This window comes from Geotrypetes seraphini, chromosome 5 (genome assembly GCF_902459505.1).
Source record: "Geotrypetes seraphini chromosome 5, aGeoSer1.1, whole genome shotgun sequence".
NCBI lineage: Eukaryota > Metazoa > Chordata > Amphibia > Gymnophiona > Dermophiidae > Geotrypetes > Geotrypetes seraphini.
Genome location: NC_047088.1, coordinates 79,163,927 through 79,181,851, shown reverse-complemented (window position 1 = coordinate 79,181,851; position 17,925 = coordinate 79,163,927). Strand labels below are relative to the sequence as shown.

At 43.8% G+C, this 17,925-nt stretch overlaps 1 protein-coding gene and 1 pseudogene across 4 annotated transcripts in view; both read left to right on the top strand.

The window, feature by feature from the left end:
• Positions 1-4,887: 4,887 nt before the first annotated feature.
• The window catches only part of KLF8 (Kruppel like factor 8), a 316,291-nt gene continuing 303,253 nt past the window's right edge, over positions 4,888-17,925 (top strand). Inside the window, exon 1 of one of the 4 annotated variants that reach the window (XM_033946686.1) lies at positions 4,888-5,333. Coding sequence is in view for 1 of the 4 variants with exons in the window: in XM_033946687.1 (XP_033802578.1) it covers positions 5,310-5,333 (24 nt within the window). In the remaining 3 variants the exon portion in view is untranslated. The remainder of the gene's footprint in view (positions 5,334-17,925) is intronic. The other 3 variants (XM_033946687.1, XM_033946689.1, XM_033946688.1) reach the window with 3 other exon arrangements.
• LOC117361698 lies at positions 16,814-17,055 on the top strand (annotated as a pseudogene).

Below are 17,925 nucleotides of genomic sequence, written 5' to 3'. Positions count from 1 at the left end.
AAATGCTTGTTCCCTACTGATAATCACACGAACTAGGGCTAAAAAAAAGGGGGGTCACTAAATATATAAACAATCAAAAACAGATAAGCATCAATTCAAATTTAAAGTGTAAATAGGAGTAGCCCTCATATAGTAAAGTCACCCATATATGCGGTTCATTGTTACCGCTTCTAGGGTGCGCTCTATTATCTTGTCTTTCATTAGGCAAACTCCATTCAACCAAAACCCAAATAAACTGTGCTCTGTTTCCAATGGATAATAATATCATATAATAAATGTCCCAAAAATACAAGTTTGCAATGACCATGCCCCAAAGGCCATACAGTCTTTGGAATAGATATACCGTATTTGCCGGCATATAGGATGCACTTTTTTCCCCTCAAAATATGGTTAGAATATGGGGTGCATCTTATACGCCGGTAACTCCACGATTCACTGGCAGCAGCGCATTCTCCACCCACCCCATGTGCAGCATCTTTCCTCCCCTCTCACCCATCCCCTTGTGCAGTATGTCTTTCCCATTCCGCGCAGAACCCCGCCGACCCTCCCACCGTGAGGCCAACATACCTCTGTTCCAAACTGCAGAGGAAGCAGCACTGATCAGGCTGCTTTGCGGCCTACCCGCCGGAGCATTCCCTGTGCCGTATCAGTGATGTCATCAGTGACATGGCACAGGGAAGGGCCCAGCGGAGAAGGCCGTGAAGCAGCAGTTTAGAACAGAAGTATGTTGGCCTTGTGGTGGGAGGGTCATCAGGGTTCTGCTACGCGGGATGGGAAGGAGAGATGGAAAGATGCTGCGCAGGGGATGGGTTTGTGGGGTTGATGGATTTTCTGCTGCACGGGGGAATGACTTCATATTACCATATCTGTTCCACAAAGATCTCAAGACTTTTTTATTTCAGGAATGTTATGAAATCTGAAATTCAGTTTGTTTAAGGATGATCTGTAATTTGTTTAAAAATGTAGAAAATTATTTTTTTTCTTAAAAATATGTACAAAAAAGGGGGTGCATCTTATATGCCACTGCATCCTATACACCGGCAAATATGGTACTCAAAGGCACTACCATGTTACCATGCATTAAAGTGTGTTATTGATATCAATGTCATTTCATGCAACGGGATCTGAGTATAATAGGGGCTGCTGAAAAGTTCTCAGCCCAACCAAGACGAGAATGATGTGGAGCCATGAAACAAATTATTCCACACTTTTCTTGACTCTTTTCATTTCAGTGATATGAAACTAAACAAAAAGTGTGGAATAACTTGTAAGTTTCATGGCTCCACATCATTCTCTTCTTGATTGGACTAAGAACTTTTCAGCTGCCCATTGTATTGTGATGTCATAATGCTTCATTCTACCAATGCCTAAGAGCCAACCTCACCGGTGATGTCACAATGGCTTGGCTTCCCTATACTTGTGCCCATTTACTAGATGCATTTGCCTCATTGAAATGAAAAGTGTCAAGAAAAGTGTGGAATAACTTGTAAATTTCATGGCTCCACATTATTCTCTTCTTGGCTGGGCTGAGTTTTCGGCAGCCCCTTGTAGTTTGCTTGCTTACTATGGGGAAAAAGGATAAGCAAGTCATATTGCAATGAGGGAGGGAGATCAGTTCATTTGGGGGTGAGTGGGTGTTTACTGTCCTCCATAGCCATCCCAAACTACACCTATGGGACCTAGTAAATAACAATCCCCTCTTTTGATTTGTGTATCATTTTCTGGATAATAGTAGCTTTTACTGGCTTTTAAAACTTCTCCTGCTAGCAGGGCCGGATTTAGATGAAAAGAGGCCCTAGGCTATTCCACTTATGAGGCCCTTTCACCTCCCATTTTTAAGTTTGTAAATTACATGAGAGATAATAAAATACATCATTACTGTAATATATATCAATATGTTAAATGAAACATGTTGTTATTGGTACTAACCTTTATAAAAAATGTGACATGGATAATAAATAAAAAAAAGTCGAGAACACTTAGTTGGACATTTATTCTCAGCACCATATATAGTACTTGTAACAATAACTAATCAAACATAACACACAACATTGCCCCTTCCTATGTCCATAGTGCCCCCAGTGCGTCCTTCCTCACCTCACCCCCCCCCCCTCCGATGCCCACCTGCCTCCCATCCCCCTTCCATGGAACACCCCTCCATGCCATCAGGCCTGCCTGCCTCCCATTAAACCCCCCCACCCCCCCTCCGATGCCAGTCTGGGCCGCCCTGTCCTGATGGACCCACGTTTTGCCTCTCTCCCCGTGGGGCTGGGCTTTGCCCAGCTGTTTCCGGACTGACGTCTTTCCCTCCCTGATCCTCCTCCCAGGGCGAGAAAAAGAAAGGGAGAAGCCGAGTCGGCGCCCCGTTGCGGCCAATCCTGGTGTAGAATTTCTCCTTATTTTCGGCTCAGTGTTTTAGTGTTCACTGTTTTTAGAATAGTGTCATTTTAATTTTGCTAACAATTTGAATGTAGGCCCCTCTTGATCTGGAGGCCCTAGGCTGAAGCCTAGTTAGCCTATAGGAAAATCCAGCCCTGCCTGCTAGCCACGCTCTTCAATCTGAATTGTCCATTTCTGTAGGCTCCTAATGAGACCTTACATTGAGACTACACTTAGGGACAGTGCAGTCATGATGAAAACAGCTCACCTAAGTAAGGGCTAGATTCACTAAACGTACCGATCCTGTAACGACGACTGCACAACCAGTTTTACTGGTTTTGCGATCGTTCCCTGACCCCGACCCGATTCACCAAATAGCTTAATCTCTGATCCGATCCAGTCATGCAAATGAAGGGAAATAGCATGCAAAAGTAGGAAGCCATCGATTCACTAAGCAGAAGAAGGAACACCAATTGGGTTTGCCGATCCCCAAAAAAGTGACTGCTGAGGACCAGTCACTTACTATCCTTGCCGACTCTCCTGCCCTCTTCCGCCCTGAAATATCAGTATCGAGGTTACTACCCCATATAAAACAACCATCAAAATTTAAAATAAAACTGTAAAATATCTTTTCATATGCATAAGAATTCCTTTTTTATATATTTTGTAAGTGCATTGCGAGCCCGTGGTTTTAACCCGCGGGTTTAAAGCGTGTTCTGTTCGATAATCTGGCTACACAAAATAATTCACTGCGTCGGCCACAAAACATTCCTTTTTTAAAATGTCTAAGTCGTAGGGCCAGCAAAAGTAAACTGCAGCCACCCCTCCCCCATTCTTTTGAGCTTGCTTGTGCTTTGCCGCCAATGACGTGTGACAATAAACCCCGCCCAATAACTACGTAGTAAGGGTAAAAAGCTAGCGCATGCGTAAATTGCATTTTGATCGCTCTTACAGCGATCAGTGGGATTGCTATAGGGCAGTGGTCTCAAACTCAAACCCTTTGCAGGGCCACATTTTGGATTTGTAGGTACTTGGAGGGCCTCAGAAAAAATAGTTACTGTCTTATTAAAGAAATGACAATTTTGCATGAGGTAAAACTCTTTATAGTTTATAAATCTTTCCTTTTGGCTAAGTCTTAATATTAATATTGTAATTTATAGTTAAAGAGGCATATGATCAAAAAACTGTTTTATTTTACTTTTGTGATTATGATACATATACCAAGGGCCTCAAAATAGTATCTGGCGGGCCGCATGTAGCCCCCGGGCTGCGTGTTTGAGACCACTGCTATAGGGCGTGCGTCCAATCAGATCATTTGCATGTAGTGAATCGGTCGCTCAGCAAAACTCGGCCATGAATCGCCCAACAACCATCCAGATTGGTAAGTTTAGTGAATCTAGGCCTAAGTGGTATGAAATGTTAAAAAGAGAGGGGACCTAGGAGTAAGATCAGAAGCAGGAGAAGTAAGAAACAGGCAAACATATTCTGAGGGATTCTGTTTTCAGTAAATGACAGCAGGAATCAACTGGGACTGCCACTTCCTAAAATAAAAAAGAAAAGAAATCAAATAAATTAATATTATGCTGTCAGCTAGAAGAGAGCTTCTGTTCTGTGCATCAGTGTAGGATTAAAGATGTTCTGAAGATGAAAGATCCTCCCCTCATCAGCAATGTGGCACCCCACTGTGGTTTGGGAGGTGGACAGGGGCGGGGGAAGGCCAAGGAAAGAACATTGGAAGTTTGGTGTCATGGGGCGCTGACCTTTAGCATCCCTGGCTCTGCTGTCAGAAGAAAAAAAAAAGTTATTCAATAAAGTTTCAAGACTATAAAAAGGAGATAAATAAAATAAAAACTTAGAAATGAAGCAAGACACAGCTATCAATTCTAGATAAAGCAAAAAAAAAAAAGGGGACTGAGCTATACAGGAGGCCAATGCAGAGTTATGACCCAGTATAAAGGTAAATTAAAATGGCAGAAACATATAAAAGTAATTAAAAAGAGTAGTCGTCTAGTAGCTGGAGCAATACGTTTGGAAACAGGGTGTGAATTCTGATCCCTTATGATCTTGGGCAAGTCACTTTCTTTGGCAAGCTCTCTTCGACATCTCCGTGCAATATACAGTATTATAGACTGCAGGAGTTCTGCAATAGTTAGGCCCTTTCCATAAACTCCAACTATATGGAGACAGAAAACCTGATGGGGGGAAAAATGAACGAGGGAGATATTTAAAAAGATAGGTAGATTAGAATGAGACACTAAGGCCAAAAACCTGTAAAACGCGAAATGGGGGGGAAAGACAAAAAAAAAAAAAAAAGTTGGGAGCAAAAGGAATGGCAGAAATACAAATCTATGAAAGTAATGCAAAAGCCTCAGCCCGACTCTGAAGTGGGAAGAGGAGCCAGCGTGTGTCTGCATGAAGGGTGTGCGTGGGTAGCGACCAAGGCTCTGCAGTTTGTGCAGGAGAAGTGGGTGGAGTGAAAGGGAGCAGCATAACCTCATTACTGCCTGCAACTCCCTACTCCTCCCTAGCCAGCCTCTCCCTTCCAGAGGGGACAATCAGACCGGGAAGCAGAGCCAGCAGCTCCTCCTATACAAGCCAAACCTAAGCAGATCTCTGCACTAGCCGTAGCAATAAAACCACCAACCCCAAGCTGTTGCCCAGAAAGGGCACGTTGTGCATTGCAGCTTTAAAGGGACCGGTGATTGACAGTGCATGTAGCAGAAGATGGGGTGGAGCCGCAGGGTGGGGTCAGGGACAGGCAGCTGGTGAGAAGAGAGAGAGAAAAAAAAAACCCAGAGAGAGAGAGAAAGGAAAAATCCACCGTGAGAGATCAGCGAGCAGCAGGAGGAAAAGCTTGCTGCAGGCAGGCTGCCGTGTAGATCCCCAGGATCGGAGGGGAGAGGAGAAACCCAGGGGCCGCCGGCGGGGAGATGCACACGGAAGCGCACAAGAAAGTAAGTCCCTGTCGTTTGGCCGAGTCGGGTGGCGGGCTTTTGCCCTCTCCCTCCTCCCATGTGGTCAGGCAGGGTGCAGGACCACCTTACAGCACAAACGATTGGCTGGGTGGGGCTTCCTCTTTGGGCTGGGTGCAAGGTGGCTGTAGATCCTGGAGGCGGGGGGAGGTCGAGTTAAGGGGGGGGGGGGAGAAGAGGTCTTTATGCACCGAAATGGTGTGATCTGTAGGAGGGAAGAGCGTGCAAGCCTCGACGGTGCTTCCTAGCCCTTGTCATGCCCGCCCCTTGCAGCTGATCGCCACCCGCTCTGCTGCGTGCCAGCTCGGGGCTGAACCTGAGCCTGGCTCCATCTTGCCTGTTCCGCTCTTAAAGCGACACTGCATCCATTTGGAAGGAGGGAAGTGGGTGCATTGGCTGGCAGGCCTTCAAGGAAGGGAGGGGAAGGAGGAGGGGACAAGTCATTGGTGCTCTGTGAAATCTCTACCTGGGATATGGCATTCCTGGGTTACTTCTCCCCTCTGTACTTTCACTTTCTTCTCCCCACCCCCCTCCCCTCCCCTACCCATGGTGACTTGGGGGGGGACATAGAGCATCCTTAGAAACATCTCCAGTGTCAGCACTGATGCTGTGCACATCACATGTTGAGCAACCCAACGGGGTGCTGGCCACCACGGTGCTTTCTGTTCACGCACTTCCTCTGTGTTAGGAGAGGGGTTTATATAATGCATCTGGGGCCACATGACTTGCAGAATCCATAGAAAGTCTCGAAATTACAGGTGCTTTTTTTTTTTAAAAGGTTAGTGGTGGAAAATGTCTGCCTTTTGTATAAATGTGGTGCTAATATTTATTGGTACTTTATAGCACTCTTGCACTTTATTTACTCTTTTTTATTTAACTTGTGGAGAATTTCTAATGATGATAATAATAATGCTAATAACAAGGGCTCTGAGTTGAGCTACTTTCTGAAGGGATACTTTTCTGCTGCCCACTCCAACCCCCTCCCCAAAGCATGCATGTTGAAATCCCTAGAGCTGATGCCAAATAGGAGCTGCTGAAGAACTCCACTTACCACAGAGTACTTGGATGTACTTCTTTTTTGGAAGTCAAGAATGGTCAGATCCCGTGTCGCTTGGCAAGACTTTTCTTGTGTGTGTTTTACAGGGTGGTTTGAAATGTCTGTTGAAAAAGCAAGTTAAACATCGTGGTCTCTTTCAAGGGCTATACGCTTAGTCCAGCGAGTTTCCTGTTTTTTTTTAATGTATTGTAGAAAAAATAGCTTATGAAAAAACTGGAAATTTACGTGATGTGGAGGGCCATAATCGAAAGAAATGTCTAAGTCCGATGCAAGTCGCCCAAAGTTGGCAGCCGCAAAAGGTCCATTCTTGAAAAGGACGTCCAAAAGATTTTTTTTCCCTGAAAATCGTCTCTCTGTAGGTCCAGACTGCCAGTATGTCTATCTTTATGCCACATTCTCAACCAAATATTAGTGCAAGTCTGAAATGTCCAGAACAAGACCTTTTGGACATGGGAGGGGCCAGCAAGGTGATGGACTGGCTATCCAATGGGGCATCTTACAGGGCACTGCTGTGAACTTCACAAAAAGGGTGCCACATAAACATCTCACCAGAACTCCCTTATAGGTTTGGTTTGGTTTATTTATTTATATCCTGCCTTTTCCCAGGACAGGTTACAAACTTACATACAAAAATACATACCAGATTCCCAAGAAATACACCCAAAGAACAGAGCAAAAATACAAACAATAAAATACATAGGCGACCAGCACCTTACTGACATCATCTCTTCCTTATTAACTGCACAGTCTCATGGTGAGCCCTCCAAACACCCCCAAAACCCACTATACCCACCTGTCTACAACCCGAATAGCCCTTTTGGTTGCAGGTGGCACTTATATGACACGAGTAGGGTTTTGGTGGCCTCACATTTTTCACCATAAATACAGTGGCTTATGGGTCTGGGTCCTGCTCTCTATGTTTCACTAGCCGACCCCCCCCCCCCAGACTACTTAATCTACCTCGGTACAGCTCTACTAGGCTTTCCTATGCCAAGTGCTGATGTTCCGGAGGTGGGTATGCACATATTTATTCTAATTTCTATGGTGGTGTGAGGGGGTTCGGTGAACACGGGGGGAGTGTGTGTGAGTCTTTACTTTGTCTCTGCAGTGGTTCTCTGGTCACTTTGGATACCCGTTTTTAGATTGCTTAAGTCACAATGTATAAGTTCCGTCTAAGCCAGGGGTGTCCAACCTGCGGCCCGAGGGCCTCATGCGGCCCCGTGAAGTATTTTGTGTGGCCCTGGTCGAGGGTGATGCAGTGTTTTCCTCTGCTGCTCCTGGGTGTGTACCATCTTTCCAGCTCCCTCCTGTGTCTTGCTGCAGCTTTTGCACGTTTGTGTGGCCCCAGAAACATTTTTTTCAGCCAGTGCGGCCCAGTGAAGCCAAAAGGTTGGACACCCCTGGTCTAAGCAGTCTTGTCAAAGTTTTGATTATCCCTGCAGTACGACTAGGTCGGCCCACATCCTGCCCTAACCACTCCTCCAAAAATGTCCTTTTCTCTGAGCACACAGCGGGATTCAGAGGCCTAAAAAGTCTCTGGATATGGCTAAAAACCTGTTTCGATTATCGGCACTAGGGATAACCTCTCTTTTTGATCGTCCAGGTGCCGACTTTGACGGGTTTTTAGACGTATTTCTGTTTTAGTTATGAGCCCCTGTGTGTATAGCCCTCGATGGAGACTACGTTGTTTAACTTATTTTTTTTACCAGACCTTTCAAACTACCTTCGTATAAGGGTAGAAAGGTGCACGTTTATTTTAATTATTGTTTCTCTGAAGTAGCTGCATATATGGTAAAATGTATTACATTTTTTTTCAGGAAAATTTTATGGACCGTGTATTAAAAGGCATTTAATTTTAGCAGGCATTGCTGCTAAACATATAAGTGCCTTATCGGTGAATTTTCAGTGGCACAGATAGTGCCAGGGCCGTCTAAGAATTTTCAGATGCGCTATCAGTATTATAAAGTTCATGCAATCAGTTAGTTCCCTATTTATATGCATAATTTTTAACTGAGCATTGTTCTATAAATATGTGTGTATCTTACATGGGCAGAGGATGGGTGGGACTTGCACAAGTGTAACTTTTGAAACGTAGGTGCACACACCACAGTTGCATGGGTGGCGTAAAAGCTTGTGTCTGAATTATAGGTTTGTATTTTCCCTGTTATATTAGTATTTACTCATGCTCTTCACCCCCCCCCCCAATTGTGACTGTGAATGCTCCATGCACAGTTACATCTAATACCTCCTATGTATTAACTGACCGTGATTGTATCTGACGCTGACCTCATCTTGCTACTAGTCTGTTTATATTTGTACTCTCTCTGCTTGCTTTATTTATTTATTTATTCAGGGGTCCTTTTACTAAGGTGCGCTAGCCATTTTAGCGCATGCTAAACGCTAATGTGTCCATTATAAGTCTATGTGTCCATTATAAGTCAGTAACTGCCTGCAGTCAATCACAGAGCGGTGCGGGACCAGGCAGGAACCGCAAAGGTCGCGCTCCTGCGTTGTGCGTCGCTCTTCTAAGACAAAGGTCAGGAGACCGCGCTGGACCACTGCCACTAGAAAAGGTACCGGGGTGGCTGCAGGCTTTGGGCTTCCCAGCACCAGACCATCAGATGCACCTACGTGTAGAGGAGGAAAAACCAAGAAGAAAAAAATTCTGAATCAAATTTTTTTTTTTTTTTTTTGGGGGGGGGGGGTTTCCTCCTCTACAGGTGGGTGTGTCTTGTAGTCCGAAAAATACGGTACTTTTGCTAGACCTTGAGGTTTGATGTGGTTATTGCAGTATACAAAGAAAATTTTATGTTACGTTGTTTGGTAAAGGAAAAGAAAATAGGCGCCCACTTGATTAGAGGAGGAGGAGCTTAATAGTTAGTGCAGTGAGCTGAGAACCTGGGGAATTTGGGTTCAGTTTCCACTGCAGTTCTTTGTGATGCTGGGCAGGTCTCTTAACCTTCCATTACCCCAGGTGTAAAAACTTAAGCCTGTAAACCCACTAGAGATAGAGAAAGTACCATATTTTTCGCTTCATAAGATGCACTTTTTTCAACCCAAAATTGGGTGGAAATTTCAGTGTGTCTTATGAAGCGAAGGTAACTTTTTTTTAAACACCCTTCACCCACCCCGGTGTACCTTTTTAAAATGACCCACTCGTTGGGGGTATGTGGGCTAACTGCTGCTCGCCACTGCTCCCTGCTGGCCGCCGCTGCGCCACAACTCAAAGAAGGTAAGGGCCAGCGTACAGCAATTGCACATTGCCGGCCCTTAGTTCTGACGGGCGAAGGCTTGTGGGCTGGCGACATGCAATCGCTGCACGCTGGCCCTTCCCTTCTTTGAGTTGCGGGCAGCGTCGGCAGACATGGGCCAGAGGAGGAGGAATTGGCAGAGGGTAGGCAGGTTTCAGCGCACAGGGGGGGAGGAAAGCAGTTTCCAGCGCAGCAGGTAGGACAAAAGACAAAGGCTGGAAGGCAGTGAGGGCAAGGAGGCACAAACTTGGGACATGGGAGGGAGGGAATAGAAAGGGACAATTCTTGGGCCTGAGTAAAGAAAGGAAGGAAGGAGGTTCATGAAATCACCAGACAACAAAAGTAGAAAAAATTATTTTATTTTCAATTTAGTGATCAAAATGTGTCAGCTTTGATAATTTATATCTGCTGTGTGTATAAACAGCCTGGCAGGGTTGGGGAGAGCCTGGTATATATTAGTACACAATTTGGTTCAGAATGTTGTTTTTCTGGTTTTCCTACTCTAAATCTAGGGTGCGTCTTATGGTCCGGTGCGTCTTATGGAGTGAAAAATACGGTACCTGAATATAATAACGTAAGCCGCTTTGATAGTACCACAGAAAGGCAGTATATCAAATTCCATTATCCCCTTTACTTTATAGAATAGGATCCTACCAGGTAGGTTCCAAGTTGTATAATTGTTCCCTTCCCTCCCCAGCTATATAGTGCCGACGCAGAGTGAAAGCTTTCCATTGAGCTATATGGATGGTGACAATATTCAAATGTTTATCTGTATATCACAATGTGTGGCTCACTTTCAAAGCACTAGTAACCTATTTTCCCCTCCCCCCCTTTTACTAAGCCGCGGTAGAGGTTTCTACCGCGACCCAGAGTGCTAAATGCTCCGATGCTCATAGAAAAAGAGGGTCTATGTTACTTTCTGTGTCTAAATGCTTTGCTTTATTTATTTAAACAATTTATATCCCGTTTATCCTACAATTCTTAGCGAGTAACAGAAAACATACATATTCTATAAACATACATCAAGAAACATATACTGGTAAAACACCTAAATCTTGCCACAGTCCTAAAAGATCACATAAAAATGAAAATGACTCCCTGTATGTATTATGTATAGTACAGAGTGGGCCATGGAAAAGTAGCCTGCCTCTAATATCGGTGCCAGAAAGAATAGTGATTGTGGAAGGCTATGTGCGAAGTGGATCCATGAAGGAAATGCAAGAGGCCTTCGCCGACAAGTACCCATGAACAAAACCACCAGCTAAATAAAAACAATCCACTTGCTCGTTCATCTTGTCATACTATCACCGGAGGCGGGCTACTTTTCCATGGCCCACACTGTATAATGGCACTGAATATATGTGAATGTTTTAAATGTTATGACCAGTATTTAAAATATGCACTAGCCATGGTGTTTAAAAATAAATAAATTAATATAGTACAAGCGAAGCCCTTAATATCAAGTACAATAAATAAAATAGTTGAGTGGTTTTAATTTTTTTTTTTTTTCAACTTCTTTTTCAGCCAATCCCAGTGCTAAAAATCCAAAGTAATTTGGGGTGCAGCAGTGGTGATTTATCATGGAATACTTATTACATAGATGCATATGGAACATGGGTACATATGCTCACCTTTTATTCCTAAGGTGAAGAAAAAGCTCAGTGTACTGAATAATATGGGGGCAGCTGCATAAAGTGGCATCCCCTTTTGGGCTCTCCAGTGCACCACAAGAGTACCAATTCTGTTATGGAATCAGGGTGCCCTGATTCCATTATATAATACTAGAGCAAACCCACATCGGTACACCTGTTTATGCCAAATCAGTGGGAGGCGCAAGTGGGTGCACCTAAACGCATCATATCTGATAGTATTCTATAAGATGTGCATGTTGATAGTAGATGGGCCCAAGTGCACGTTCCCTTTGTAGATTTGCGCTAAGTCACTTATGTATTACCTTACAGAATAGCACTTAGTGCATTAGCACACGTAACTGCCAACATAGGTGCCCCTGTGTGTGTACTAGATATGCGTACCTGCTGCACACCATTTCTGTGTAACATAGTAAATGACGGCAGATAAAGACCTGAATGGCACATCCAGTCTGCCCATAAGTTATACCCATTAAAAAAAAATACATGATTAAATGAACTTGTCTCTTTGATTATTTCTGGGCCATGGACTGTAAAGTCCACCTTAGAGAGTTGTGCGGGACAGAAATCCCACCCATCCCCGCCCGTCCCCGCCAGGATCCTCTCTATCCCCACCCGTCCCCATCGGGATCCTCTCCGCCCCCACCCATCCCCGCAAGGAATTACCTCCATCCCTGCCCGTCCCCATAAAAAGCAGCAATTACTTCTGACAGAGATCATCAATTCCACAGTTTCTTTAGTGTTTGTGCTGCTGTTTTCCTTGTGGAATCTCTTTGGTGGAACCCTTCTTTTGTTTTCTGTTCAGGTAATTAACTTATAAACCCCCTCTTTTACTAAGGCTGACGTGTCCATTATATTATATGGACGAACCCTGCTTCCAAAGCCTTCCATCCCTGTGGGAGCCCCGTTGGCCAGAGGGGGGGTCCCCGTGGGAGTCCCGTGGGCCAGAGGGGGTCCCCTTGGGAGTCCCGTGGGTTGGGGGGATTCCTGCGGGACCGCGGGATTCCCGTGATCCCCGTTCCCGTGCAGACCTCTAGTCCACCTGGTATTGTCCTAGGTTCCAAATGCTGAAGTTGTCGTCCAAGCTCACTCCAGCCTATCCAACCTTCCCGCTGTTTGCAGGATATCTACCGTAAAGTCTGGCCAGTAACATCCTCATGTTCCAAGTTAGTGGAGATCCTATTGATGCCCACCCCAGTCCAGTTCTCCACAGAATCACCATATATGGGACACACCATATATGGGACACACCATATATGGGACACAGACCATGCAAGTCGGTCCATTATTTGCTTTAGTCCTTTAATTTATATTCTTCATTTTCTAATTAGAGATCCTCTATTTTTATCCCATGCTTTTTAAATTCCATCACCGTTTTCCTCTCCACCACTTCCCTTGGGGAGGGCATTCCAGGCATCTACCACCCTCTCCGTGAAGAATTTCCTAACATTGCTCCTAAGTCTTATTCCCTGTAACCTCAAATTATGCCCTCTAGTTTTACCATTTTTTCTTCTCTGGAAAAGATTTAGTTCTATATTAATACCTTTCAAGTATTTAAATGTCTGTATCATATCTCCCCTGTCCCTCTCCTCCAGAGTATACATATTTAGGTCTTCCAGTCTCTTCTCATACCTTTTTTTTTTTTTTCTCAAACCCCTTACCATTTTTGTCACCTTCCTCTGGACCGATTGCTTATAAGATAGAGAGAGAGCCTTATTTTGAGCGAGTTAACTAGTTTTAAGTGTATGGTTGTAGTTTTGTTATTTTTGCAGTAGATAGATATGTTTTGGAATTTTATATCCGTGGTGGTTTTATATATTCTTAACAAACTATGATAACACTTGAACATCTGTGCCTAAGGGCTCCTTTTATGAAGGCGCGTTAGGGCCTTAATGCGCGCTAGCCGCTACCGCCTCCTCTTGAGCAGGCAGTAGTTTTTCAGCTAGAGCGCACTAATCCGGTGCGTGCGCTAAAAACACTAGCGAATCTTCGTAAAAGGAGCCCTAAATGTTAAAGCTAAAGTTTCATGGATTTGATATTCTGCTTTTCTTTGGTAACCTCAACGCAGTTTGCATATATTATATGAGAGTAATTTCTCTGTTCCTAGCGGGCTCACAATCTAAATTTTGTATCTACAAAGTAAGGTGCACAAAGGATGCTTCACAGTTTAGAAAGGCATGTATGTTTACCTATGGCTTAACATGTTCTGAAAGGAAAGAGAAATTTTTGGGGAAAAAAAAGTGCTTATGTGTTGTTTTCCTGCCTGCTTAAATCTGGTCATTGTTTTGGTTACCAAAGGTGTGTACTGTAAGGGACAGGCTGCTTGCACTTCAGGGCACACGTCACTAGAAAAGAGCAAGCTGCTGATTTCCGCCTCTCTCTGCTACTGCCTGAACCTCCTGTACGCAGGGAACAGATCTTCATTTGCTCTTGCAGAATTGTCTGGGGATCTGGACCGTAGGAGGGGTGTGCAGGTGGGTGTTTGGCAATTGCCATCATCTCCTGCATGATAAAGTACTGCCCCTGTTCGCACTTGCAGGTAAATGTGGAGTGTGAAGGCGCAGCTCAAGAACTGAAATTGATGAAGGGGGTAGAATGTAGGTTTGTCAAATCTTAGAAGCCATGCTGCTGAAATAGCGGATCCATTCCCTCCAAAATATAAATATTTGTTTCAATGCTATAAGTATAATCTTATTTGACACCTCCTTGCATATTTATCTTTATGGCTTAGGCCTTGCTGTGTTTTGCTCGATAAAATACTAATTTTTTTAAAAAAAACTTTTTTAAGTAATAGATTGTTAAATTGGGTTTGTGGTTTTGTTAGGCCCTGCTCCGAACACGTATCATGATCTGGAAGGGCAAAGCTTTGCTCTCTTGATGCTGAGCTAATAATGGCTTGTTGTAAACTCTGAATGAGATGGTAACTCCAGTGACTTCTGCTGTGTTTGTAAGTCAGCAGAGCTGGGAGTCCATCCCAACTCTAGTTCATCTCTGTTCTTATCAGTTTGGTTGTGGAAGGGCCTTCATTTCTCTTAGTTTTCCACAGATGGTTTGATCTGAAGTAAATAGGATCACAGCATACTTGATAGAAAGACCAACAATTTCTCTTCATTCAACATTTTATGGAACACTTCAGTTTGTTGCACATCCAGGTCTAGGGATGTATCACCAGATTTTGAGGTTAATGTCTCTGGTCTGGAGAGATGTGTGGTGGGATCTTAGTAGTAGATGATTGTTGAGAATCTGAACTGGGGTCCTCCTTTTGTCTCAAGTGTTAGCAGCATCACACTTCATGAATTAGAGCCTCCGTAAGCCCAGCAGAAACAGATAAGAAATGTGTGAGAGCCCCAAACTAGCAACATTTGTACTCTGTACCCTCTTTCCTTGCCTCTCCACCCGCCTTCTTATCTTTCTAGGACTTTGGAATATTTTATTTTAGCCAGCCTGAGTCTGGTATGCATCTTTGCCACTCGTTGGCTTTGGAGCTAAGGTTGTGGCTGGAGGCAGGCACCTCCCTTGTGCTGCACTGCAGTATCAGTGTTGGATAGAAGCCCAGGGTCCTGCTGTGGGAATCAAACCCACTAAAGACTCCCTGATTAACAATGAAAATAAGTCTGTAAGTGACTTGGGCAGCGTAAGATGAAGGTGAGAGAATTTGGATTGCAGTGAGCAGTCAACTGGGGAACCTGAGCTGCCTCTGACCTGTGGACCTAGGCATAGACGAGTCACTTGAATAATTGGGAATTGAATGGATGTGAAGGGAAATCTGGGAAGATGGCTATTTTTGTACTTTTGATTATCATGCACAAATTTTGTTAAGTCTATGTTGGCATTTGATGCTTTGTGCAGGCCTAGATGTTAATGTACAATTCTGATATTGGGTCATATTAAAGGGCTTTCCATTTTATATGTATGAGAAATATGCTTTAGCGCTTTATATCTGACCCATTATGACTAGAATTAGAATACTTTCTAATTTGTAAAAGTTGTAGTTAAATTCAGGCCTAGTCTCCAAATCTTATCTCATGGGCCTATACTCATAGTAGGATAAGCAGTCTCTTCCAAGCACCACTCAGCTTGAGCGACTGCATCCTGTCAGTCTCTGTTCCCTTAAAGACACAAAGATGGCAATTCTGTTTTGAATGCTGGTGGCCTACATCTGTGCCTTTAAGGAGATTTGTCACTCAATCTTATGAGGGTTGCTGAAAAGTTCTCAGCCCAACCAACTTCTTAAATTCCAAGCGTTATTTTGCCACTGTAGCTGAAAAGAGTGTTATTTTATTTTGCAAAGTGTCAGTTTGCAGAATCATATTGCTATGTTTTGAAATGATTTCAGTGTTGATGAAAAGTATGGAATTTTCAAGCATGGAACTCCGAGCGGTCATGAAGTTCCTATACTTGCAAGAAAACTCTAAAGGAAAACCCATGAATGTATGATGGAAATATCGATTGACAAATGCCCATCATACGCCACAGTGAAGAAGTTGTGTGCAAACTTTCAACATGGAGATTTTGAGACTGAAGATGCAGTAAGGTCTGGGAGGCCTCAAATGGTGTCAGCTCCTGAAATTGTTGACCATGTCCATGATCTGATTTTGGCGGATTGGCAAATATCAGCTAAAATAATTGCTGAGATACAACAGATATCCAGGGAACATGTTGGGTGTATAATCCACGAGCAGCTGGGTATGCAGAAGGTGTCAGACAAGTGGGTGCCCACATGTTTGAATGCTGATGAGAAGCGACGTCGATTGGACCCATCCAAGTTGATCTTACACAGCATTTTCAGCGAGCTTGTTCCAACTTTTTGGAGCGACTAGTTAACTGTTGATGAAACATGGTTACACCACTATGATCCTGGGACAAAAGAACAGTCCATGCAATGGAGGCACTCATGTTTTCCAAGGCCAAGGAAATTCAAGACCCTAAAGTCAGCAGGAAAGTTCATGGCCACAGTGTTTTGGGATCAGGAAGGTATTGTGATGACTGACTATTTTCCAAGGGGCCACACAGTTAATACAGAATACTACTGTAATTTGCTATATTAATTAAAAGAGGCATTGAAAGAAAAAAGGAAAGGGAAGCTGGGGAAAAATGTTCTTTTTGCAAGACAATGCATCTGCTCACAAGGCTGGCAAAATGGCGGATGTTTTGACGCAGTTGGGGTTTCAGTGCATAGACCATCCACCCTACTCGCCAGATCTTGCACCATCTGACTATTTTCTGTTTACAAACTTTAGAAAGAGTTTGAAAGGGTGACAATTTTCAAGTGATTCAGATGTTATTACAGCAGAGGAGCAGTATTTCAGTGACCGCATATCAGTTTGGTTTTTTTCGGGTTACAGAAACTTCAGACACGATGTGCCAGGTGTGTTGAACTGAAGGGTGAATATGTGGAATAACTTGTATGTTTCATGACTTCATGTCATTCCCTTCTTGGTTGGGCGGAGAACTTTTCAGCACCCCCTAGTAGTGGTGGCTTGGGACAGAGAGCTGCTTGGATATAGGAGGAGTTGCTGCTTTCATTCTGGTGCACATAGGCAAGTTGGCTGTTCTGTTTAACTAGAAATCCAGGCCTGCTGGAGATTCACCATCACAAACACGTCAAAACATTTTTAAAAAACTAATGTTTATCATGTGGGTTGATTTGATTTTTGGATCTTTCTGTGCGGAATTGACATCAAGAGATTTCGGAAACATAATTTTTGTATCTGGGGCTGTCAATGATCTTGTGTCCAGGCACCCCCCCAAAAAAAAACACCCCAACTAATGTGACCTGGGATGCCCATGTGTATTAAACCCTCCCCCTCCCCCGCCCTACAGGTTATGTTTGTTCTTTAGTCCAGTGCTTCTCAATGCCTGGAGGAGCATCTAGCCAGTTTGGTTTTTATGATTACCACTATGAATATTCATGAGAGAGATTGCATGGGTCTCTATTGTATGGAAGTTTTCCTGTGTATTCATTGTGATAATCCTCAAAACCCAACAGGTTAGGTAGTCTTCTGGAGCAAGGCTGAGAAGCGGCTCTTCTATTGGAGGAGAGTGTGGTGCAGTGGTTAGAGCTACAGCATCAGCACCCTGAGATTGTGGGTTCAAATCCCATGCTGCTCCTTTGTGACCCTGGGCAAGTCACTTAATCCTCCACTTCCCTGGGTACATTAGATAGATTATGAGCCTACTGGGCCAGATAGGACATATACCTGAAGTACCTGTATGCAAACCACTTTGAGTGTGGTTGTATAATTACATAAAAGGTGGTGTACAAATCCCAGTTCCTTTCTTTTGCTCTTCCCCCTTTCCCAAACCAAAGAAGGCAGAGTCCTCAGGGAACAGACAATCCAACAAAGCAAAGAGGATGAAAAAAAAAGAGGAGTCAAGGAAATGATGATGCCAAAGGTCACTTCAAATGAAAAGATGTGTTTTAATCACTAACATATAAAAGATTCTTGTATATCCACAAATAGAGAGAGAGTTGCAGAGCAAAAACTCAACACAGTCATATTTTGGTGATGTTGCCTGTGCCATGCGGGCTTTAACTTGTGCTCTTTTCAACCAGTCAAGAAGCAGGAAAGAGTGAAAGTAAACCTTGGTACAGTAAAACCTTGGTTTGTGAGCAT